At 37.7% G+C, this 24,934-nt stretch overlaps 5 protein-coding genes and 1 non-coding gene across 25 annotated transcripts; 4 read left to right on the top strand and 2 right to left on the bottom strand.

Moving 5' to 3' along the window:
- Positions 1–118: 118 nt before the first annotated feature.
- Positions 119–7,970, top strand: LOC135671637 (uncharacterized). 7 transcript variants are annotated; one of them, XM_065179883.1, is made up of 9 exons: positions 1,034–1,240; positions 1,372–1,498; positions 2,921–3,026; positions 3,135–3,261; positions 3,353–3,466; positions 4,036–4,234; positions 4,743–4,788; positions 6,685–6,760; positions 7,609–7,970. In XM_065179883.1, the coding sequence occupies exons 3-9, from the start codon at positions 2,949–2,951 to the stop codon at positions 7,806–7,808; spliced, it is 840 nt and encodes a 279-aa protein (XP_065035955.1). In that variant the 5' UTR covers positions 1,034–1,240; positions 1,372–1,498; positions 2,921–2,948; the 3' UTR covers positions 7,809–7,970. The 7 variants fall into 7 exon arrangements, with proteins under 7 accessions (XP_065035956.1, XP_065035955.1, XP_065035954.1 ...); XM_065179881.1 differs by having other exon boundaries at positions 1,035–1,240; positions 2,918–3,026; XM_065179873.1 differs by having other exon boundaries at positions 1,035–1,240; positions 2,903–3,026.
- LOC135672694 (small nucleolar RNA SNOR75) lies at positions 235–325 on the top strand. Its single transcript, XR_010513053.1, has one exon. It is a non-coding gene; the product is annotated as a small nucleolar RNA SNOR75 (small nucleolar RNA).
- Positions 7,971–8,362: 392 nt separating the features above from the next.
- Positions 8,363–9,524, bottom strand: LOC135671692 (non-symbiotic hemoglobin 1-like). Its single transcript, XM_065179885.1, has 4 exons — positions 9,310–9,524; positions 9,116–9,230; positions 8,911–9,027; positions 8,363–8,663 (listed from the first exon to the last, which is right to left on the bottom strand). Exons 1-4 carry the CDS (start codon positions 9,504–9,506, stop codon positions 8,517–8,519), a joined length of 576 nt encoding a protein of 191 aa, XP_065035957.1. The 5' UTR covers positions 9,507–9,524; the 3' UTR covers positions 8,363–8,516.
- Positions 9,525–11,116: 1,592 nt separating this feature from the next.
- Positions 11,117–15,065, top strand: LOC103982518 (BTB/POZ domain-containing protein At3g50780-like). Of its 12 annotated transcripts, XM_065179812.1 has the most exons (5): positions 11,119–11,687; positions 11,829–11,886; positions 12,033–12,160; positions 12,238–12,939; positions 13,703–15,065. In XM_065179812.1, exons 4-5 carry the CDS (start codon positions 12,301–12,303, stop codon positions 14,630–14,632), a joined length of 1,569 nt encoding a protein of 522 aa, XP_065035884.1. In that variant the 5' UTR covers positions 11,119–11,687; positions 11,829–11,886; positions 12,033–12,160; positions 12,238–12,300; the 3' UTR covers positions 14,633–15,065. The 12 variants fall into 12 exon arrangements, with proteins under 12 accessions (XP_065035877.1, XP_065035875.1, XP_065035851.1 ...); XM_065179805.1 differs by lacking the exons at positions 11,829–11,886; positions 12,033–12,160 and having other exon boundaries at positions 11,117–11,469; positions 11,613–11,687; XM_065179803.1 differs by lacking the exon at positions 11,829–11,886 and having other exon boundaries at positions 11,117–11,469; positions 11,613–11,687; positions 12,033–12,939.
- A 981-nt stretch (positions 15,066–16,046) lies between these two features.
- On the bottom strand, positions 16,047–17,860 carry LOC135671631 (uncharacterized). The gene is made up of 2 exons (XM_065179850.1): positions 17,704–17,860; positions 16,047–17,027 (listed from the first exon to the last, which is right to left on the bottom strand). The coding sequence occupies exon 2, from the start codon at positions 17,003–17,005 to the stop codon at positions 16,325–16,327; it is 681 nt and encodes a 226-aa protein (XP_065035922.1). The 5' UTR covers positions 17,006–17,027; positions 17,704–17,860; the 3' UTR covers positions 16,047–16,324.
- A 344-nt stretch (positions 17,861–18,204) lies between these two features.
- LOC103982520 (heterogeneous nuclear ribonucleoprotein 1) lies at positions 18,205–23,618 on the top strand. 3 transcript variants are annotated; one of them, XM_018825060.2, is made up of 5 exons: positions 18,205–18,549; positions 19,141–19,975; positions 22,635–22,670; positions 22,766–22,810; positions 23,319–23,618. In XM_018825060.2, the coding sequence occupies exons 1-2, from the start codon at positions 18,274–18,276 to the stop codon at positions 19,963–19,965; spliced, it is 1,101 nt and encodes a 366-aa protein (XP_018680605.2). In that variant the 5' UTR covers positions 18,205–18,273; the 3' UTR covers positions 19,966–19,975; positions 22,635–22,670; positions 22,766–22,810; positions 23,319–23,618. The 3 variants fall into 3 exon arrangements, with proteins under 3 accessions (XP_018680605.2, XP_009397742.2, XP_018680604.2); XM_009399467.3 differs by lacking the exon at positions 22,635–22,670; XM_018825059.2 differs by having other exon boundaries at positions 22,635–22,810.
- The last annotated feature ends 1,316 nt before the right edge of the window (positions 23,619–24,934 follow it).

Here is a 24,934-nt window from a genome sequence, read left to right as displayed (position 1 = left end):
TGGAAGACAAAAAGGTAATTTCGGTGAGAAGCGAAACCCTGGTTCTTCGGCTGCTGACCCTATTTATATCTTCCATCGGTGACGCTCTCGGTCGGCGAGCAAAGACTCGACCTTTGTCGTAATCTCCGGCTTTTCATCCGTGAGTTCGAATCTTTCCTCTCTCTTTCTCTCGCAATCTTGTTACGTGTTTCTTGATTTGTCGTGGAGTGGTAAGAGATGTCGATTTGTTGGGTTTCCCGGTGATGACATGTAAACATAGATGACGAGTCCGATATTATCCATTCCACTCAGCGTGAGGACGAATCGAGGCATTTGTCTGAGAGAAACCCAACTCAGTCTCTTTCTCCGTTTTTTTTTTTTTTTCCTACATTATTTCCCTCTTTGCTTCTTTTACGTGGTGAAAAGAGAATTTTTTTCAATGTGATAGCGGCATGATTATGAATCTCTCTGCTTCTCTGAGAATTTATTCGGTGATCGAACTAAATCCTCCTCCTCATTCCGAATGCCGAATCGTGTTGTGATCTTGATATGCATTGTTCTCGTCTTTGCCGATCACATTACCAAATTGTAAGGAAGCAGCAAAATTGAAATCAGGTTGTGTCTGTTGGAAAAGGAATAACTTTTTTACTTGATATTTGCGGAAAAAGATATTTAATCATTGAAAGAGGAAAAAAAATGTGTTCTTTGTTCTATTTTGTTTAATGCATCTTTTGCAACAAAAGATGCTTCTTTACCCCCCAGTCATTGTCGTAGAGTCTGGTTTTATTCTAAAGATATATCTGATTTCCTTGCTTTGGGCAAAGAATGGTGTTTTTTGATGTTAGGACTTTATGCACCAGTTAAATTTGTTATTTTATTAAAAATATTTTTATTGTAAAGATATTTGTCATGAAGGCAATGCCACAATTATTTGTCTATAATACATAGTTTTGCAGGCTCATACAGGAATTCAACTTATGGAAGTATGAGATATTTTGCAATGATAGATATTGTTTTTTTATCATATAAAAAAATAAAGATGCATTTTTAATGATCTGTATGCAACAACTGGTGCTTCTTTTTCCTCATTTCCCGCGATTACTTGCTGCGTCGTCCTTGTCTGCGATGCCGTGATTCCGACGAGGGGAAGCGCCACTTGGCCTCCCGCTGTGAAGGCTGCGGGCAACCGCTTCACGCGGCGGCAGACTCGCGATGGTCCTAGTGAATAGGCCCAACGGGAGACTAAATTGACTCCGTATAGGTTTGTGTTTTGTCCGCTTGATCATGCCCAAATCGGTTCGCCTTCAATTGGCTTTTGCCGACGGACCAAACTGATCAGACTTCCCAAGTGTCAAACCCTAACCCTTCTCGCTCTCTTCCGCCTGATATAAGCGGTGACGCAACCGACGAGATCGAGGCGATCCTGGACATCGTCGGCGAGCTTGGCCTGGTGCTCAACTCGAACCTAAGGAAAACATTTTCTTTTCTGATCCCTTGCGCAGTGCAGCGACGCCCTGAGGTAATTGCCTCTACCGCTCTAGATCCACACCTTTGATAGTATGTCACAGTTTGATGTGTTTTCGCACGTTGTGTCCAACTAAATTGCTAAGATACTTTTGCTTGAACTGTTAAACACAAATGGTTTACAAATTAATTGCAAGGACTGGTGCAGATGATATATAACCTTTGTCTCCCGCTCCAAATATACCGATGCCTTTTGGAGCTTTCATTCTCTAAAAAATCTCTTTGTGTTTATTCTTTTAATTGTTAAGTTTTTAGTTATATGACACTTTATGGCAGCATCACGGTTTCATCCCATTTGAACCTTTAAATCATTGGTTTTTCCTTTTGTTGGTTCATAATCTGGTTTGCTTTTCAGAACGTTGCAGTTGATTTTATATCAGTTGGCACTTCCCAAAAAATTGTGTCAATCTTTGATGGATCTTCTAGTCACATGTACAATTACACCGCACAGTGGGATGTGGTCTATGTAATTAAATATATTTTCTTCTTTAGAAAATAATTTTTTGGTAGTTAGTGTCTCTATTTTAATGTGTATAGGATAGTATACTAAATTTATTTAATTACATTCTGTAGATTAATAAAACTAATCGACTTATTTAATTTGAAATATATACTGTGGATGACGAAGAGCATAATATATTGTCCATCTACCATGTAACAGTATGTGGCAATGAGTCTTTCTACAGTAGGTGCTCCATTGATTTTTTGATTATTTATATTATTTTTCACTATTTACACTGGAAGGTTAATATAATTTGATTCTATCTCATGTGCAAGAAGGAAGTTGTTTGTTTATTTATTTTCTACTGGTGAATGATATTTTACTATCTAAAATGTGTTGCTTGGTATTTTATGTTGCCCCATGTTTGATGGTACCAACTACTTAGAGTTGAAATGAACGACGCTACAAGTACGCCATAAATGATTTCTCCCTTCTTTAGTTAATATGTATGCTTTACTTTTTATCTTTCATTCTTTTACCTTTGTGGTTTTCATAATGTTTTTTGGATTCTAGAATAATTTTCTCAACCTGACCTTACCTTGTCAACCTTGGCCAAACCTGATTTTGATTGTATAAAAATTGACCAATTTTGATCTTTTTTCCAACCCCAAACCGACAAGCTTTGCCGACAATTTCATTTGGACTCCTTCCTTATCATGGAAGTCTAGTGCCTTCATAATTCTTCAACTGACCAAAGGTGGGTTTTGTACTAACTCTAATCCCTCTTCAAGTCCACCTTTTTTTCTCATTAATCAGTCTCAAATTCCAATATTCTTATTTATTTGTCTGCAACAACTTACTTCAAACTTTAAATTTAGAAAACTATGCATGGAAAATTGGTTTTAAATTACAAAATTTATAAATCTATGTGCATTAACTGGCCGCTACTCCAAGCAGTTGTTGCATATGCAGCAGGCACAAATAATCATCGACACATGGATGCATGAATCTTGATGATATTGATATGGACCTCAGACCTTTCAAGTTGGATATTGATGAGCTTGTGGATGAGTTCAATGAGGTAGTTTCTTTTTCTCAAATTTTGTATGCTTTTTTGCTGATCTTCTTCAAGCTAAAGTGCATGTTTTAGTTTAGAGAGAACTTACATCATTGTTCCTTGAACTGGCAGGGTAACCATACCACATTGGCAGACATGAAGAAGATGTGGATGGCTAAGAAATTCTCTTATATTTATGAGGCTAAACCTATCTCTAACGAGGCCATATTTATGCAGTCTCTTTATTCATATTCTATTAGTATGTCTAATCACCATAATTCCCTTTTTAGTTTTTATATGCTTGATTTTACAATTGGAGAGAATTAGTGATGAATGACTACTTTATGCAGGCCATATGGTTTCTACAGGTTCACTGTCAACGAGATTGGGTGGCTTCTATTGCCTTTACTGCCTCTATGAGACTCAACCATATAAACCTGCTTTCAAAATTTATTTATCTCTTTGTATGTGCCGGTGATATTTAATTCTTAAAGTCATTTTAATTACCTTAGATATCAGAAACATAGGTCTATGGTAATTTTTGTCACTGTTAAATTCTTTCTTGTTTATCTGCATTTTTCCTTACATATTTGCTCTTCTGTCCTCATTAGTGAACTATGAAATGAAAAAGTGCATCTGGCCATGACTAGACACTGAGTACCATAGATATGTCATTCAGGTTTGATGGTGAAATATGCATTGTACCCCTTTTTCTCACACTTTTGACTTGTTTAGGAGTTTGTCTAAAATTGGTTTCTTCTATCTTGCTTTAGATCTTTAGAGTAATCTGAAGTTGATGAACTCCAAACTCCTACTGCTGCCCTTCTTTGTTCAGTAGTCTTTGATTTTGCTTTGGGTGTTTGGCAAACTTGTCTTTAACATTGGTCTGTGTATTGCATAATAAATATAAACTGCCTTTGCAGAAGAAAAAGGTTCTTTTTTAGGTTTGCAGAGTGAAATAGTTCATGGGTAGCAAGAAACATTATTATTTTATTTCTTTTTTTCACTCATTTGTTTATGTCTTCTGCAACAGGTGAGTTAAAGAGGCTGAAGATTCTTGTTATTGATGCAAAAAAGATTGGTATTGCTATTGTTCCTGCTCTTGTCAAAAAAATGCTAGATAAGAACATGTTTCTATTTGGCTTTGTTGATAGAGTTGATGGATATGAGAGCCAAAGGGTTGACGAGATAATGAAGCTAGAAAACAAGCGAATTCAAATAGCATATGAAAAGTAACTTATCTGAACTCTATAATATTTCTTATCCCCTATGCTTATGATATGTGGTCGTAGTACACTCTTTGTATCTATTTCTGTGTTTTCAATGCTTTCAATTTTGTAGTGTTTAATCTTCTGGCACTGTAGTGGGCACAGAATCTGTGCTAGCCTAATAGGACACCCTTGGTATGGAACTGTACCAACCTGGCATTGTACTTGTACTTTTGTCAGGCCAATTCTGTGTTGTACTCCATTGGGTGCAGTGCCTGCAAAATCCTGCTTGTTTATATATGTATGTGCATCTCTGATTAGGTGCATTCTTCTTGTTCTATGCATACACAGAATTAAGTATGTCTGTGTTTCCTTGCTCATAATCATGGCTATACCAGTCACCAATTCTTGCCTGCTGATTTCTATGTAGATAATACTCATATGAGGATGAAGATCATTGTACTGTTTTCTTATATAATGGGCTATATTATATATTGCTTGTTACTTACTATTTTCTCTTTCCATGTTACAGATTATTGGGCAATACTCTGATAGAGGACTATCTGCATATGGACCTTGTAAGTCATTTCCGTTACATCTTGATGTTAAGTTGATAAATAGTGCATGCATAGACTAGTTGGTTATCACATTAGTACTGCACCCTTTTTGTACCTTGCATTTGGAAATCTGAAAAACATGGTGAACACCATCATGCTCTCTCGCTCACCGAAAGCAAGTCATTATTCAATGAGCAAGTCTTGCATCTTTATCACTTCCACTATTTTCTCTTTTGATAAAAATGAAGTTGAGCTGGTTTGCAAACTGTTGAGGACAAATTGAGGCTTGTGATCAGTTCTTCTGGCATATACAAGCAGATGAATGGAATGAGTGGATGTATTGAGTTCTCTTAGGATTCTACAAGGAGAATTAGGATGCAAACAGATTCTTTTCTTTTAGGTTCCTTTGTTATTTTGTCTTTTAATTAGTCACTTAAATGGTAAGAAAGGGCAAAAATGTCTTGTTTTAAAATTCATAGTCCATAAATGGTTTGGCTAATTTTTGTCAAAGTTCTATGGAGGTAGGAGTATCATTTTGTAACTAAGAAATGCAAGTGCATTTTAGGTATATATCTAAGTATTTCTTTGTAATTTTCGCTAGCACACTATCTAGAATATATACTGTGTTTTTTAACTATATATTTATATATCTATTTAAGATGGGAATTCAAGTGGCATATGCGTGTTTTGAACAATTTATCTAGAAATTAAAAGTAAGTAATCCAATGAAGGATGACCATTCTTTGTGTGATGCTAGGTCAACTTATGACATAGGTACAAGGTTTTTCTTTTTCATTTTCTTTCTCAAATCTGATGTTTTGCCACATGATTGCGCCCTGCTGTCGTTGACCATTACGAGCATGTCCCTTGATACTTAATCATTGAGGTCAATATTGTTGGGAGATTGCTTTCGAGTAATAATCAGATTTGCTAACTAGTTGCTTACTCTTGAAACTGATTCCTGAACAAGCTGACCATGCCTCTATTTTGTGGTCGAAGCTCATTCCTACTTTTGCAAAGTGATTTCAGTAAATTGCCTTCTAAGAAGCAAGACCTAAAATCCTTTTAATATTTTACTCAGTTCTGAATCATGAGAACAGTGAATCATAGTCTTACCTTGATCATGCTCTCCTGGTTTTCCTCTGAAAATTCCATCGTGTGCTATGGCACCATTAATTTGTTATGCTTTCACTCGATGGACTGTTCCTCTAGAAAGTTACAATGCATTAGTTGATGCATACAGGGCTTAAAGGCTCCTGAAAAATTCCAACTCTCCCTTTGCTGTTAAGTGGCTGATTGAGCTCAATCATATATTGTTTTAATTTGTTTTTCATTATTTATAAACAACCAATTGATAACATGATTATTTCCTACTTAAAATGTATGTCCTGGGGCTTTTTTTTATAACTGTAGTACATATACAGCATGCCGTTACCTGTGCAGACTCTAAAGCTTACATGTTAATGGATTGGTGAAATGTTTTAACAGCATGGCAAGTGATGTCTAAGAAATCATCAAACAGCATTCTAATACCTGATGTGTAGTACATGGTTGTTAGGACAGTGTCTTGTTCTTGATTTCCATGATGAAATAGCATGCTGTTCTTGGATTTTGACTTGCTAATCCATTTAATCTAACCGTCTATGCATCTGTCGTAAAATTCTTTTGCTTCGTTAGCACGATAACTCTTCTAAGAACAAAGGCAACCAGAACTCTGGTGCAGTAGTAACAAATATACTGTTATTTACTTGTAATTTTAATTAAATAATGCTAGACCCATAAGATCTTGTACTCTATGACCTTTTGTTTCTACTGCAAAGTTTTGAAATGGTTCATCTATCTATTATATTTTAACGAAGTTCTGCTGGCAATAATCATTGCTGTTCTCATTGATTGTTTGTTATCACTTATATTCAGGGAATGGAATTGGAACTAAGCACACTCAAGAAAATGTCAAAAGAATATGCTGAAGCAAAGGAATTGGCTATATCAGGTACCCTTTAATGAACACTTTTTGCAATGTATTATAATAGCTAGATAAAAAAAAGATCAAGGCATCATTTGCAGATTGCTGCATAACGCAAGTACTCACTATTGTCCTTGGAGAAACTATATTCTAGCTATAAACTGAATATATAGTATGGTTTTTTTTCAACCATAAGCCTAGCTGGACAGACATTTGTTTCTATTACTGTTGAATAGGCCAAATTCAGGCCTTCAAATACAGTTACCTATGGTTGATTTTCAGCCAGCTTTATTAATTATGTTGGAATGCTCTGATGCAATATCTTAAAATGAGGAAATCAGTGGTGAAAAAAAGATATCTGTTAATGTCATAATTTGCTTTGATCTCTTAAAGCAATCATCAACTGAGAACTTCATGTTAGGTGCTGCCCTCGAATGGCAGAATGATCATCCTAATTTCTGTTCTTTGAAAGTTCTGCTGTATAAAGTATCTGTCATCAGTTCCTTATTGAAGTTAAGAGGAAACAACATAATTTCTTCTAGAAGATAACATTTTGATTTTCCATGATGATGAATGATTTCCTTTGCATAATTTGGGAAAATATCTAATATAGAAATGATTTCCATGTCATATCGGCATGTTTTGATTAGCATGATTTATCTTAATATTCTATGCTATTAGTATATTACTTACTAAGCTTTGGAATTTATCTGGCACATTAACTACAGAAAACATCTTTCACCTTTAAAATATAGCTAAACATCTATCATTATGATAACAAATGTATTTTAGCAAAGATTTCTTTTTTTCCTCTTCATGTGGTTTTCCTTTACTAAAAAACATCTCTTCTCTTGCCCTTTTTTCCCCAATAAAAGAAGCTATGGGTCCAGTGGATATGGAGGATGTAAAACACATTACAGAAGACAAGAAGCTGGTGGGAGACATGGTAGATGATATCGTGAAAGACTGGGATGCTCAAAAGGAGACATTTTGTAAGCAGACTGGCATTAGTAGCCGCAACGATGCAGTGGCAGTTGATGACTTTGACGAGTTGGAACACCTCTTGAACGAGTAATGTACAGAAACATGCTTTTACCACCCAAATATTGGGGTTTCCATGCTTTGCAAGTAACATTTGTTCCATGCTGCTGGAACTACTTCAACTAGTAGAGAATTTTGTTGATACTTTACTGTGCAATGAATGTCATTTATGGTGGATAGACAAATAGTTTTTTTGTGTCGGTTGTTTCTCTAAAGTCTAAACTATCCTTTTATCCCAAGATTGTTGTGTTTCAAGTAGCCTTGGTAAAACTGTATTTGAAATACATGAGAAAGTTTGGGCTGCTGTTTGATCCCAAAGATTATGGGCATGTCCTCATCAGCCTTAGCCACACCTGTTTTCTGCTTAATATTTTGCTCTCTTTCAACACTCGATGTGATATCTTCGATTTATTTGACATTAGTAAAAATTGTTTTTGGATTGAATTAGAATCCATTCATCATGTATTATAGCCTTGATTAAGCCTCTTTTGTATTTTTGTTCTTAATTCAACATGGTTTCAAAGTCATTCATATCATTCAACTTCTAGTGTAAGATATCATTCAACATGGTGTAGTCGTACTCCAAACTTTCAAGAGAAAATTCCACATTTTATTCATATAAATGATACCATAACATACTCCATACGAGGATGCAATCAAGCCAGCAGAAGGAAAAAAATAAGAAACAGCCAACCATTGCAGATTGACGCAGCATTTGATATCAAGATGAGGAAACACAAATCTACACTGAAGCACTGAGAAGCTTCATCTCTTCCTTCATGGCTGCAGCCAGGTGATCATAGGCTTGTCCCCAAGCATCCTTCATTTCAGGGCACCACATCTCTGGGACTGCATCCTTTATGGTCTCCAACAATGCAAACTTCACCACCTGCATGATTTGATATAAATCATCACTTGTAATCCTCTGAAGATTTCTCCAAACTCCAACTGAGAAGAAATGTGTTCTAAGCAAGCTTCTACTGTTGGAAGAATAGTATAAGCTTTTACATCAAAGTTCATACATGACAATGTCGAATGAAATAAACTTGATCTTGAATTAGCACTGTTGTACTGATATAGCAGTTGTTGTTTTTTCTTTTGGTTACTTTTTCAGGTGATTTGTGAGAGTAAATGACCTCAAAATGTTCATCGATGACGCCGGAGTTCATGTGAGTAGCTCCCAGCTTCTTCAAGGTTGTCTCCCTCACTGCAACTTTGCCTGTTTTCCTCAGCTGAGCTGCTGATTCACATGCCTGCAACCAAGCGTCAGGAACACCAAGCTTGTTGGACAAGTGATTGGCATTGTCAAGCTCAGATCAAAGTCAAGCTACACTTGCATACCATGGTGAAGACTGCCATGGCATGAGCTTTGAGCTTTGGGTTCTTATCGAGCGACACATCGGCGTCGCGCAGAAACGAGAACAGCTGAGTTGCCGAAGGTGCGATCTCGAAGATCCTATCAAGAACAGAAGTTTCAGCCGCAATGCATGTGGTTCTGCAAGACTGTGTGTTGGCGTAAGAGACAAAGGAGATACTTCAGGAAGAAGCTTAGGGCAGTGTCAGCTGCATGCTGCTTCATCACATTCCACGAGTTCACCACAAGGGCCTCTTGCTCCTCACTGAATGCAATGGCTTGAGCCCCCTCAGAGTTCTCCATCTCTGCCTCCTCGGATGAGAGCTGCTTCTCTCTCTCTGCTGCAGGTGCTTCGATAGGACAGCAATTGGAACGCATGAATGGTTGAGAAGAAATGGAGGATGGGGTGGGTGGCCTTTGGAGGATAAGAAGAGGCAAAGACTTGTCCCAAATTGATCCAGAATAGCCATAGTTGGCTCAAAACCATACGTGGGTCTGTCCTCGAGAGACAAGGATTTGATATTGTTTTGGTGGTTGTATCCCATGCATCTGTTGCAAATCCTTATCATACTTTTAGAGAAAACATTTTTGTTTGCTTCTATACAAATTATTTTAGAGAAAACAAAAACAACAAAATAAATACTTCCTCTTCAGTCCATCAGAATTCTTCTTCTTCTTCTTCATCAAGCATCTTAACATGTCTGTTATCCAAAGTTCTTATCATCTTTGCACTTTGCAGGCATTCTGCAATCTACAAGCATGCACAGCACAAACAAGACACTCACCATGGACGCTGGTATGCTTAATGATCACACACCTAAACTTCTCTGGTTGATTGGAGAACTGTGTTTATCTTTCACCAATGTTTAGGACTTGGAAATCCATCTGCACGACTTCTGCCAACAATTTGACATGCATCATACAAACACTAGAAAAGTTTGGAACATAGCTTGTCATTATATATTCTATAGCATAGATCTCGATAACAAGATGAATATTTTATACGCTCAAATGTGGATCCATATCCATAATTATATGCAAATCTTTTTCGTTTTTCTTGAGAAGACATGATCATGCATCTGGCTACCAACTTCCATTGTGGTGTCTCCTCCCCAATCCATGCCATGATTCCTAGTCAAACACTATGGCCTAAGCCCATGTGCAAATCTAAAGTTCTTCCCTCTTTTGCCTTTACAGCTTTTACTCCCTTTTCCTTGGGTAGAATCATTTGATAGCTTGATGGCCAGGAACCCATCATCTCAACTGCTGCAGCTCTGTACCAAAGTGTTCCTGGAAAGGGAAGTCAAAAGGGAAAGTCATCCTTTGCCGTATTTGATTCTGTTGAGATATATATAGTAATTTACATGTGCTTTCTGTTTCTGCACACACCGAAAGGCACTGTGATGGATGATTACTTCTTGGGTTCCTGACACTAATCACTTGGATTCTGCACTTTACAGAGCAAAGCTTGGCTTGTCAGATTGTAGGGTTGACTCATCTAATCCTTATACCTAAAGGAGATTAGTCAAAGTTTATGTTCAACTCTGTTATGCTGCATGCATTTTATTTCTCTGCCACCTTCATCAAAAGTCTCCAGTAGCAGCAGCTAGCTGCTAGACCACAAGTAATCTTCAATGAGATGCTTGTGAAACCAGAGACTAGTAACTGTAGGAACATCACATTACTTGAAATGTGTCAATGCAATTTGTCAACAAGTTAGTTTAGATCAAAAGATGAATGACTGCTAACAACAGATTAAACTGATGTTTTAAGAACCAGCTGAGCCAAATGCATAATCAAATTCATTGAGCACATTTTCTCTTGCTACCCAAACTATCATGTGAGAACACCTCCATAGAATCATAGGAAGGTCTCTCTCTCTCTCTCTCTCTCTCTCTCTCTCTCTCTCTCTTTCTCTCTCTCTCTCTCTCTATGTGATGAACATAATTGAGGAATCAAAAATTTGAGTTACTTGTCGGTGGAGTGCACAAACAACCAAAATCTTGCAAACTATTCAATATCCAGGAGCCAAACACCAAAGTTCTGCGGCTCTTAGCCCACACTGCTTGCATCCCCAAGTACTAGAAAAGAAATGAGCAAATGCAATCACATACCATGCCCTCCCATGCATGGATGTTTTTGGATATCTTTTGAATACTCTCTGTGTTGTCCTTATCATGGTCATGTTGGGACCTGAAATTGAAAAAGTGCACACATCGAGTATGTGTATTTCTATTGTCATTTTAGGTCTCCAGGGAACCACAAAGTTTGCCATCCAAAACAGAGGGATGAGTGGTGGGGAGACTTGAAAGATTGGAGATGGTGGCCTGAAGAATTTGAAGTGAGTAAAACTAAAAATGATATTTTTTTTTTGCTTCTCTGAACCAAGAGGAATGGCGTGATGGTACCCATCATTTTTCTCTGTAATTTTGCCCACCTGTGGTTCCCTCCATGCTTGACATTGGAGCTCGGTCCCATCATTAGGATTCCAGAGACAGAGCAAGCGATGTGGAGAAAAGGAAGGGTGGGGTGGCGGAAGAAGCTGAGAGACGAGAAATGGTTAGTGCGATGGATTCTCCTTTTGCTTCCTAACCGTCCTTCGTTTTCGGATCGAAAGGTTTTGCTTCGCAAGTTGACGATTCCTTGTTTTCTGGAGGAAGAAACCCCTTTTAGGTTCTCAAGTATGAATCTTTCTGACAGAAAATGAAGAGCAGATGAAGGAAAGATTGGATCTTTTGGTCGTTCTTAGAGAAATCGGGTTCAAGTTTTAATCTTTTCCTTTCATCGTACATATTCAAGTTCATCTTTGCAAATATCTTAGACTAAATTCTTTTTTCTTACTGAAAACAGATGCTTTGATTTTTCGGACATAGATTGATGTTTTTTCTCTGTTGTTGCAAGTAGAAGTGTCCACCCATCTCTGCAATTCCACTGGCTCTTGTAGAACATTCACTCTCCTGAAATGCCACTGAGTTGTAACTTTGCATCTAAAGTTTGAACTTCCCATCCTGAAAAAGCTCTATTGTGTGCAGGTACATGCAATCTTGACATCAACTTAGGAACTGAATACTGTTGCTTATGGACAATAATTTAGATTTTGTGTCTTCAGACTCCATGATGCCCTCCTGAATGAATTCTCATTGTGAAGTTATCGAGCAACAGACAAAGAAATATGACTGATTTTAGAGTCAGAAAGCTTGGGCAAGGTCAGATGAAAGCCAGAAATGTTCCGGTCGCTGTAACTCCTGAAGGGTTTTGGTGTTGCCCATCTCCTGCAGTTCTACAAAAGACCATTAAAAATCAAAATCACCAAAACAAGAAAAAGATACTGTCTACAATGCCATCAAAGGCATCTTCAGTTCAGAGGCCAATAAGTTCCCCAGTAGACAAAGGAACACTTTCTGATCCATTAAGTTCAAGAGTTTGTTCCGAGGATAATAGTTGTCTTACCTCTGATACTGCTGCTAAAAGTCCAACAAAGGCAGCTGAGGGTCTCTCAAAATTAAATGTTGGGAATCAACACCAAAAAATTTCTGTGGGCTTTGGTCAGCCTGAGACCAGTGATTTGAAGATTATTTTGTTTGGGAAAGAGGGAATTGCCGTCGAGATGAGCGTTCACAAGGCCATTCTCACAGAACACAGTAGCTTCTTTGCAGATAAATTCTCTAGGCAATCTCCGGTACCATTTTTTGAAATTTCTGACTGTGAAGATGTGGAAATTTGTGTTGAAACTGTGGGGTTAATGTACTGTGGTGAAGTAAAACACAGAGTAATCAAGCAGAGTGTTTCACGTGTGCTTCGCATTCTAAAGGTTTGTTCAGACATCACAGAGTTCTGCTTTACATTTACATATTCCTTACATAAGTTTCCTGTCGAATTTTTTCCATCCATCTCTGTGTGATTGAATTTTATTAGCATATTTAATTAATGATTTATATATAGTTTTATTGCATGTATAAGACAGTGCTCAAAGTTACTATTGTCATAGTCCTTTGTTCAAGGAATGTTTGTTAATCTATAACAACCAAATTAACCATTTCAAAGTTATATTTTTTGTTTGAATGATATGAATGTGATTACCAAAGTTAGAAGCATTTGAGAGATATTGCGACGAGCAAACGCATTTTAGTTTTTGAGTGTAATCACCTTTTGTACTTTGGAGCTGAAATTATGAGAGCTCAAGTCCTGGGAGAACTACTAGGATGCATGTAAACCAGTTCTAATGTTACTTTCCAAAATATACTGGATGCAATGGTCATATAATATGCATATAAAATGGGCCTTGTATTTTCATCAACTTAGGCTGGCAATAAGAATTTCATGTAATCATTGTGCATTTCATGTAATCAGTTATGTAGAATTTGTTTTCTTTCAACTTAGCAAAGTGAGCAAATTTCCAGGAAGAGAAAAAAGACAAATAAACATGTGCAACTGTTCTTAAAAGTAATTTATTGAACTAGAAGCTCTATGTCTCTCTTACTTTCACCCCCTTTGTTGTGCATATGTAATCTTTTTACCTTATGTTTTCATTTTCTGGTTGCAACCATGGACATCACCAAGATTCACATTTGCAGGTTGCTGAATCGCTTGGATTCCATGCATGCATTAAGGCATGCTTGGATTACCTGGAGGTAGTCCCTTGGGTTGGTGAAGAAGGAAATGTGGTGTCATCTGTCCAACATCTCCAGAGCAAAAATTATAGCATAAGTCCTATATTAAAGCGAGTATTTTCTGATACATCGAAACCTCCAAATGATACTCTTGCTCATATAATGGAGCTAGTCCTCAGAAGCAACGAGGAGAGAGGTCGACGTGAGATGAAATCATTAGTGCTCAAACTTCTCAAGGAAAACAGTTTCTGGACTGATGGATCCGTAGACATATGCATCGGAACTTTGTATAGTTTATGCCAAAGCTGCTTAGCCTCGTTGATAGAGCTCTTTAGACAAGCATCCAAGTCTACTCGTATCGAAAGCAAGGATCCTACGGTGAGGAAGATAGCTCTCGAGGCAGAAAATCTTCTTTGGTTGGTCGAGATTTTGGCTGTCAGGCATACTGCAGATGAATTTGCCTTGATGTGGGCTAGCCAAAATGAGCTTGCTCAGCTGCACTCAAAGCTTCCAGTCATGTCGAGGCACCGAGTTAGCTGCATTACTGCCAGGCTTTTTGTTGGTATTGGAAGAGGAGAGATGCTTCCATCGAAGGAAACTCGGCAGCTGCTATTGCATGTATGGTTGCAGCCACTGGTTGATGACTACAGTTGGTTACAACATGGTTGCAGACAATTCGACCGCAAGGTTGTTGAGGAAGGAATAGGCCAAACTATTTTGACACTTCCTTTAGAAGACCAGCAAAGTGTTCTGCTGTCATGGCTGGAGAGCTTCTTGAAGGTTGGTAGTAACTGCCCTAATCTGCAGAGAGCATTTGAGGTATGGTGGAGGAGAACTTTCATAAGGCCTTACTTTGAGCAACATGGAAACAATCTAAAAATGGACAGAAATTGAGTAGTTAGGTTGCCCTGTATTAGCTGAGTGGTTTATGATGAGTTGCGAAAGGAGTGTACATTGGTTTGAAGATGCATTCATTCTTGAAAGTTAGCATCATGCTGCTGGCGGCTTATAGACTGGAAATTTTGAGCTACTAATCTTGTGGCAGACCTGATTGGCTTTCTAGTAGCATCTCAGGATTGAGTTTAAGCTTGCAGGTTTTGATCTGTTGAAGGCATGGCTGGAAGTGCATAAAGGAGGTGCAATATCCTGATTGGCTTATCATCTTTCCCTCTCTTTATGGATGAGAACTGAAATCAAATCTTTACTAATAGAACAAACACATGAATTCAGAATTCCATATGTGGAGTACACTGAAATTGACATTCCTGAGACAAAAGTTTGTAATGATTTGAAGTATAAACTATATATTTTCATCTTTTGTTAGCTATTTCTGGAGAAACAATTGTTATGATGTTGCAGTTGCCATTGTGAAAACAGAAGTTGACACTCAATAGAGAAAAGCTTGTAATGATAAAGTTTAATCTCTGACAAATTTTGATGGCTATCTTTGGAGAAATTTATTGTTGTGAGTTCCATTTTCCATGGATCACCTTGCCAAAGGATTGCAACAGAAGCAGTGAAAGGAGTGCAAGGAATGTAGAGGAGAGGAACTCAAAGTGCAGTCACACTTCCCATTCACTCCTCTCCAAGGATCAGCTTCAGCATGCAGGGCCATATCATGTCACAGGGTGGCTGGGAGACCTCAACAACAGAATACAGGGGATAAAGACACAATGCCTGGAAGAAGCCTTATCCACAAGAACCTTCACAGGGTAAGCATACACCCTCATCTTCCTACCACTGTAATTTAGATCTGCAACTCTTTCTTCTTCAGCCATGTCAACGGCTCAAAGCAGGTTAAATTGTAGCTTTGATACCAGCAGGAAACATGGTGGCTGAGATCATAGCATTCTCATGGTTCATGTTTAACATATACCACAGGTGCTCAATGGCAAAGATCAGTTGCTACAAGCCCACATACAAATCTAATGTTGATAGTAACAACTATGACACAAGCTGCAAGGTGAGTGATTTATGGTGCTTGTTTTGAGCAGAAGACACAGTGTAGTAACATGCCAAGGTTGTTTTCTTTGTGTCTTCCTTTCAGATTAGGGTTCCTGCAAGGACTGACAGAATCTTGTTCAAGGTTGAGCATGATCATGGTATTGATGCAATCTTGAACTCTTATGAATCCATTGATTACATCAAGAGCTCTGACCACAAACCAGTGAAAGCTCATCTTTGTCTGAAACTGAACTCACATTCAGATCTCTACAGATCCACAACTCTTATATAATAGAGAAAATCCAATGACTTGCCACTAGTCAGATCTACATAAAACTTTATGCCTCATGAATTATCTAATGTATGAGAGCAGGAAAGAAAATTAAACTTGACCATTAGAGTGGATGCATATTTTGAATGCTATCCCATGGAAGTCAATCCATCAGTACATGACCAATTATTGCATTGCGGTCAACAGACTGCATCAATGCAACATTTTATTGACAATTCAATGCGAAAGTAGCCACCAACTAACATTCTGAATTGCATTTCTACAAATGCAAACACCCTTTTTGTGTGAAATATAATTCTTTCAGGTTTTCAACAATATCAGCATTCAGCAAGACGACTATTACAAACTTTCTAAAACCAAACAAGGCTGGCGATTACCAGAGCACCGATGAGAAGTAATAGTGCCTTCAGATACATATCGACCTGCTGTCCCTGATGCACATGCCGTGGGAATCCATGAGCATGCCCACCATGAAATGCATTGCCATACCCATAGGGGAAGCCGGCACCATGACCATAAGTAGTAGCATCCGGGAATCCATGGACCTGAAAGCTCAAAAGTGGGAACAAGCCACCGATAGCAGCAGAAAATGTGTAGTTTCCGAACCTAGTACCAGCCACAGGGGCTCCACCCATGAACCATGGGTTTGCATGGTGAAAATTGTTTGGGTCTGGCGGGGGTGCCGTCGCTGGCCTCTGCCCAGCTGGGCGGTTGGGAATGTTCATACCAGGTGTGGATTTGGACCGTGGATCCGTAGCATTCTTCCCCCGGCCATATAGAGGGACTAACTTCTCTTCTTCAATGATGGCCTTGCAGACAGGGCATTCGGAAGATTGGGCATGGCCATGAAGCCATTTGTAAAGGCAGGGCCAGCAGAACAGGTGACCACAGAGGGTGACCACAGGGTCCTGGGCCAGCTCAAAGCAGATGTTACATTCAAAGCTACCAGCATCATTGTTGCTACTGCTTCCGCCAAAAGAAGAGCTTTGCGGGGCTCTACCGGATGACGACTCCCCAAACCCACTGGCCATCGGTGTAGAGGCAAAATCAAAACTTGCAAAAGGAGAGGAAAAGGAAAGATCAAAAAGGAGTCAAACCCAGTATAAGTTAGATACTTTAGCTAACAAAACCCCAAAAATTAGCCTTTGATTTCCAGGATCAGTTTAGCCAACACAGAAAAGGAAAGGAAACTGAATCCAATTAGTGGTACATCAGGTCATGGATGCCTTAAGGCAGCGTAGTTGTACAAACTATGCCAAGAACAATCTAGAGAAGAGAAAATTCTCGCATAAATCAATACCTATGGAGGTAGAGGCAGATATGACAGGAGGAATTTGGGAAACAAACGACCAACAATTACGAACCAAACCCTAACAAAACCCCCAAATGGAAAACCAATTGGCCGCACAATTCTCAATGGACAAGCGTGCGACCGCTGCAGATATGATCAAGAACTATACATATAAAGGAAAGCGAACCAAACCCTAGCAAAATATCAACGAGTCGGAAATCAGAATGTAACCAGTCGAAAACAAGGTCTTCTTAGATCGGATAAAAACAGCGAAAGAAAAGAAGGAAACAAAATAATCATTCTAGGTTCGAATCAACAACACACAAACAAAAAGCGATCTCGAACGAGGGAAAGGGGGCAAAGACGAAACTTTTATCGAATAAAATCAACGCGAAAAAGAAGATCGATCGAACGCAAGAAGGCAGAGCGAATCAGTACCTGATTCGAGCGGCAAAAGCTGGGAAGGGAGTCGAGGGAAGAGATTGGAACCGATGAGAAATCGAGAGGAATGTAAACCGAGAACGGAAGACTTTGACGGGTGGATGCGACCACGGAATCCTCCAGTGTTCTCCGTGACACTTTCGGATCTTTTGGATGGGTTTCGGATCTACCAGCGGCATCCGACCCCTGTGTTAGACCGACCCGGCAACATAACGCGTCTTGTCGGGGCCCACACTAACAGCCGTTATCGTTATAACGGGAAAAATGTAAGGGTAAGAAAGTTATTTTGAGACTTGGAAAGGATCGATAGGTAAATACGTCTCGTAATTATGTCATAGAGACGGAAGAATACGGGATATAAACCCTATTAAGGGATATGAACGGTCCAGATCTCCCAAGATGAGTACTTATAATCCATCCACCGTCCGTTTCACGTTAGTGTACCCTTTTTAACAAGATAATATATCCGTCGCTTAATTCAAACCTCCGCGTTACGGTTCCAAAGAACCCTAAAAACAACAGCGAGCAAGCGAGCTAGCACAGGCGGAGGAGAGGAGAGGAGACGAGATGGAGTCGCTGTCGTCGTCGACACTAACCTCTGGGACGTCCTTGGCGGCGTCGGCATGGGACGGGGGGAGGCTGTTTGTCGGTGGCATCTCGTCGGACACGAGGGAGGAGACGCTGGCGGAGCACTTCGAGAGGTACGGCGAGGTGAAGGAGGTGGTGGTGTTAAGGAACCGGGTCACCGGGAGCGGGAGAGGCTTCGGCTTCGTGCAGTTCGCGAATTTGGAGGGCCCCGAGCGCGCGCTCAAGGAAGCGAAGCATGTCATTCATGGAAGAACAGTTAGTGCTCCATCGTTTTCTTTTCTCAGTTCTTTACTTTGCATAGTACTTCAAGAAGTGGACACGAAAAGAACTAAAATTTACTTCAACGTGTGCCTGTTTCATTCCTTTTTTACATTTTTACTGTGAGATTTGAATTGGGGGAAGTTTACTATGCTTTCTATATTTTGTTGTCCCAGGTCTTAAAAAATGATCCTTAGGCTTTATATTTAGCAAGTTAATCGACGTTTGTTCCTTCTCATGTCTGTTGTACCTTTTGCTCTTCAAAGAGAAGAGAAGAGAGAGAGAGAGAGAGAGAGAGAGAGAGAGAGAGAGAGAGAGAGAGAGAGCTTGTCTTGTTTCTTTGTTATTGATTCCATCAAAGTAAAGTGTTCACTGTTTTCTATTTAACCAAAGTGTTTTCACATATATGTTCTGTTTCTATTTCCTCCCTTCATCTCAACAATTAACAATTTGGCCTGTTCATTTGTTTTTTCTTCTAGGAAAAGTAATATTAGGAGTAATAATTTTTTTTTTTTTTTGTTGGTGGCCCCCTCGGTTCCTGTGGGTCTCAGTTGTTAATTTGTAGTTATTTTCTGTGATATTTCTCAGGTTGAAGTGAAAAGAGCCATACCGAGAGGTGAGCAAGGCCAAAACCAACAATCCCGGAATGCACATCAGGATGGAGGATCCAGTGGTTCAAGTAGGATCACTGGTAATAGTGGCAACCAAAATGGCAGCCACATAAATTCGAAAAAGATTTTCATAGGAGGTTTAGCAGGCGATGTCACACACCAGGAGCTTAAGAGTTATTTTGAGAAGTTTGGTTCTGTCGTTGATACAGTTGTCATGTATGATAGTGCCACTCAACGTCCAAGAGGTTTTGGCTTCATCACATTTTCTTCAGAGGAGCCTGTGGCGACGGTACTAAAGAATAGACACCATAAGTTGAATGGGAAACTTGTAGAGGTTAAGATTGCAGTCCCCAAGGATTACAGTGATTGTACAAATAATAGAAATAGTGAGAATTATTACAATGTAAGTGCTTTTGGTGGACAATGTGGAAGATGGCCTGTTTATGGCACCTATCAAGGTTATATGCATCCATATTATGGATATCCTAATTATGTAACAACACCTTTTTCTCCTAATCTTTATGGTGGACTATATGGAGGAGGATATAATAACGGTGGTTTGTATGGGATTGGACATGGGTGCCTTCTTCATAGTCCCAGGAACACATGGAATATTTCAAAAAGAATGGTAGATTTCCATACATATCCTCCCTATTTCAGTAGAGACTACAGAAGTTATGATCGAGGTCATGGATTTGATGATGCTAATGAAAACAAAGACGGTCTTGGTGTGCAAACGACAGTTAAGAGTGTGACAGATTCACAGGTAGAAGCGGAAGATGTGAATTGTGATGCACAATGAATTTTGATTGGTATAAATTCCTTTTTATTTTAACTTTTTATTTCTTGTCTGTCTATTATTATTATTATTATTATTATTATTATTATTATTATTATTATTATTATTATTATTATTATTATTATTATTATTATTATTGCTTTAGTTATACATGATGATTGTTTGTCTTCTGATTCCACAGTCTTATTGGCAGATAGTATTGCTTTTATACTCTGATTAGGAAGAATCACATATTTGCACAACTGCATTCTGGAAATGGGACTAAACCTACTGTGGTTTTCATTTCTTATTGTAAGAGGATGATGTTGTTTGCCTGTTTCTTTAAATAGTTTCATTTCTTGCAGCCCAGATTTTGAACTTCATACTGGGGTGTGATAACAAATGGCTACTTGTTGATAACTTCTTTAGTTCAGAGTATATGGCCTTTGCTAATGTGTGCTTTGAGAGAACATATCCCTCATAAAGTGGTTCAGAGTGATGAGACTATATTAATGCTTTAAACCTGATACTTAACACCATATTAGAAAGATATTTTATATGTTTCTATAAAATAATACAAGTTTTGAGTTCTGCCCACCTTTTTTTGTTCTGTTCCTTTGCCTCTTATTCTTCCCTTTAGAAATTTTTGCTGTTATGTTGCCTTCATATTACTTCGTTTGTTGGTAGTATAAAGATCTGGAGTGATTGTTTTGGGAGCACCTAATCTATCAGAAACCTGAGATGAAGTAGTCATGATTTTGGTTGCTAATGAATCCTAAATGCATAGGTAACTTTATGAAAGGTTTTTAGCGCAGAGATCTGTCATCAGAATCATTGCTTTATATTTCCCTTTCTTGAGTTCTCCCTTCCATGAGTTTGGCATTCTATTATATGCCTTACTATATGTTCTTGCCTTTAGCTATATAAGCATTACAGAGTGTTGCACACTAGATGCAAACAATGGGACTTAAACCCCTGAGACCTTTTGACTGCAAACACAATGCACTAACATTAGTATGTCTCCTTAGAGACCTTGCTATGTGTTCTTTATTTGCATGTAGCATAAGAATCCCCTGATGTCTTATCTTCATTGGTATTTTGTTCTTCATTAATGCAATCGTACATAACTATGTTTGCACATAATTGTTGTTAGTCAGTGTATTTCGACGATGAACTTATCCAATAAATGTGTCCCTCAAGAATCAAAGTACCTATGCTCTAGGATTATTTCTAAATTTCACTGATGGCTTACCATTTAGTCTCTAGCTATAAGCACTATGTGAACCTGGTGCCATGGTTTTCATGTTCTCTTTGGGCCAAAATATATTGGAAAATAACATTACAATTTTAGAAAAGTCTGGGCTGAAGTTTGTCCAAGAAGATCCAACTTAATGATTTTTGCTTTCCCAGTCAGTACTTCCAGCTTGAAGAACCTGACTTCAGGAAATATTTTGATATGATATTAATGCCTTCAGGCAAGTTGGAATACAAAAAATGGAGAATAAGATTAGAAAGTTATGTTACTTAATGGTCCTTGGAGAAGCCACCGGACAGTGTCAAAGAGTGTGTTTTATCAGATGGGAACATTTCTTAATGTAGTTCAATTTGATTTCCATCAGAAAATGGCATTGTTGGGGATAGTATATAATTGCTTGATCCGAGGAAATCAAGGATTTCGAAAAAATTGGTGAAAGATAAGAGTATAAGAAAGAAGAAAGAAGAAAGTTGAAGAGACAATGGATGAGAAAAGAGGAAAGGGCCTATCAATCTGATAGTTGATTTTCCTACAAAACCTGCATAAATCTGTCTTCTGCATTGTGCAGCACCCTTCTTTTAGATATCCAAGCCTCAGTCCTGTACTTTCTTTCCTATGAAGAATCTTTACTTGTAGCAGCTGGTTTTCTTTTCTTTTAACCTCTTGCAATCTCTACATCCTTTCATATGGTAGTTGATGCCAGCTCATTCCTAATTATTATCAATTACATAATTTATAAAGTTGACTGAACTTAAACATGCCGGAGCTTGTCTCATACTTATTCATTCATCCTTTGCCTTGATTGGGCTTGCAATGGATCTCTATAGGCTAAGCCTTTAGCATGCTTCAGCTGCCTGTAGACCTTCCTAAATTTTGTTGATGCTAGCAATAATACCAAGTTACCAACAATATAGTTAAAAATTGAGCATAAAATGATACGGGAATGGCTTTGTAGATTCTCCACTTCCTTAGCCCATATGCTTTTTGATGATTGTTGTACTTGTCTCATCATTTGTATACAGTAACATATGGAGAAGTGTAATGTGTATTGCAGTTTAGACGTCAGTTGGCATTGTAAACAACCAAACTTGGGCAGTGTTGAAAGCAGCACTAGATAAGAGAAAAATTGATAGTAGTAGTTTGGAACCTACTATATTCTGGAATCATTTGTAATTAGTTATTTGGAACACTAGAGTTTGCAATCTGTACTGGTTTAGCACATGCTTATTGCCTTTTAGTGGGACGTGTCTATGATCAAAATGTTATGAGAACAAATAAGACATCTAGCTTATTGTCTTTTATATTTTCTCTGATCTACTTTAGCCTGTTTCTTCCAAGATACATCCAGGTTCTGTCATGAATTTCCATTCCCAAGTGTTCTTTTACCGGAGAATATAAATATTTCTTTTATATTTTACTTATATGCTTCACTATTCAGATATACATCAAGTCTGAATTTGTAGACTCCATGCTGGTAAGGATTCTCTTTGCTCCCATTTAATTCTGTCTATAGCCATCATTTTCATTTCATTTTTGTATTAATCAATTATGTCGGTCATTATTGGTCAGGTGACTTTGGGTCAACACTGGATTCCCGGCAGCAGCTTCATGCCGGTATGGTTTCTCTTGAAGGGCTTTCGTTGCTTCTATCGATTCTGTATTCACCTGTCACTTTAATTTCATTCGCTGATTGGTCATTATAAGTTTTTTACCGCAGAAATTTTACTCATAACTGATCATTTTTTCTTGTTAAAACAATGCTAAGAATATTAGTAGATGTGTCATTCCAGACTATTCTTTAATTTTTAATAAAACTGAGATGTTAAATCTTTTGAATCTATCAAGGCTGCAATATTGTGCTGCCTGTGATCTCCAATTATTGTTGTTCAATCAGCTTCTCTATCTGAAGCATTAGGTTCTATGAGACTGCTCTGAAAGATAACCAAGTTTCACTTGACAAGTCACTTTTAAGGGGTGAAATCTTTAGTTTCTTTTAGTTCTTGACTAAAGTTTCCTTTTTGGTTTTCATTTTCTCAATGTCATATACTCGAACAAATTAGAGCTTGTTAGTCAATCAAAGTTCTGAATTTTGTTGTTTTATCTTGAATTGGCATTCATGTAGACAATCGGAACTTGGATAGGATGCTACCGTATTGCTGGACATTGGATTCACAAGACTCCTCACCTGCAGCTGTGAATCATCTTGAAGCCTTGGCGCTGGACATCTGATGCAACAAGTCTTCTCACCTGCAGCTGCCAATCATCTTGGAGCCTGTTCTCAATTGTAAGCATAGCCATTGAAATGAACAAAATCTCTACAGATTTTTTTTGCTATACCTGATGTCGCTGAAAAAAATTGCTCAGACATTGGACATGTACAATCACATATTTGATCTTTTTAATTCTTAAATTGCTGTCTCAATTATTAGTTGGTTTGATCATAAAAATGTGGTTTATATCAGTGATGCATGCTACTTGTTGGTTGCTTTGGGGTGCTTCCACACTGCAGGTCAGGAACATCATTTTCTTGTTTCATACACTTGTCAATATGCCTCTACAAATGGCTGCATCAATGATAATGAAGCAACCAAATAAGTCTTGTGCTGCATCTGCAAACAGGCTTTAGGTGAAATGCTAATTTTTGGAACCAAGATATTTTTGTCAATGTGATGCTAGAAACAATTTGGTGGCTTCATGAAACAGAAAGACTCCTCTCGTGAAGCATGTATTGAAGAAGAAAGAGATAAACAAGGGACAAGCTTTTCCACTGCTTATAAAACTCCTTTTTCATTGAGCAGAAAAGAGAGAAAAGACAAACACTTAATGTTCATTTGGGAGTAATGAAAAACATGCTCTGATGACTTAGCAGCAATAATTTATCATTATTTGAAGAATCCCTAAAAGCAAAGTAGGTGGGTTGACAATGATAACACAATGGTCGGCCATTCACTTTAAAGTTCAATTGCATATTATTCTTTATATTTTGATCCTACTAGTTTTATAATTTTTATACTTAAAAATTTATATTAAAATTTATATAGTTTTAAAAGTAAAATAAATAATTATATTTATTTTAACGTCGTTAGTTGCATTGACAAAAAAAATATAACATATGATACCACTTGTTGGATCGATGCAAAAGTGATAGGTAAAAATATAATTTTAATATCTCTTCTGTTTTCAACAGATAAAATTATCTTTTAACTGATAAAATCTAAAGAAATATTAAAATTATCTTTTTCTCATAATTTTGACGTGGATTCAACACGTAGTGTCCCATGTTGTGTTATCTATTAATACAGTTGATAGCATTAGAATAAATGAGATTATTTATTTTATTTTTAGAATTACAAAGATCTCAATATAAATTTTTTTAAATATAAAAATAATGATGCTGATATGATCCAAATACATAAAATTATTTGTAATCAATCGATCATTGAAGGTAGAAATAGAAAAAAAAGATATTTTCCACCTTAAAACTTTGATCAATCTATTGCTAATTTTATTTTTAAATACAGAGATAACAATGCTGATAGGATCCAAATATGTGAAATTATTTGTAATTAACCCATGAAAAAAAATATTTCCTACCTTGTAATTAACCTATTGCTAATTCTATTTTTCAAATATTGAGACAACTAAATATATTTGTAACTGAAGGTAGAAATAAAAATATATATATTTCTCGTCTTGCAACTTTGATCAACCTATTGCTAATTGTATTTCTAAACTAGA

Source organism: Musa acuminata, chromosome BXJ1-4 (genome assembly GCF_036884655.1).
Source record: "Musa acuminata AAA Group cultivar baxijiao chromosome BXJ1-4, Cavendish_Baxijiao_AAA, whole genome shotgun sequence".
NCBI classification, from domain to species: domain Eukaryota; kingdom Viridiplantae; phylum Streptophyta; class Magnoliopsida; order Zingiberales; family Musaceae; genus Musa; species Musa acuminata.
This window is presented reverse-complemented; position numbering and strand designations above follow the sequence as displayed.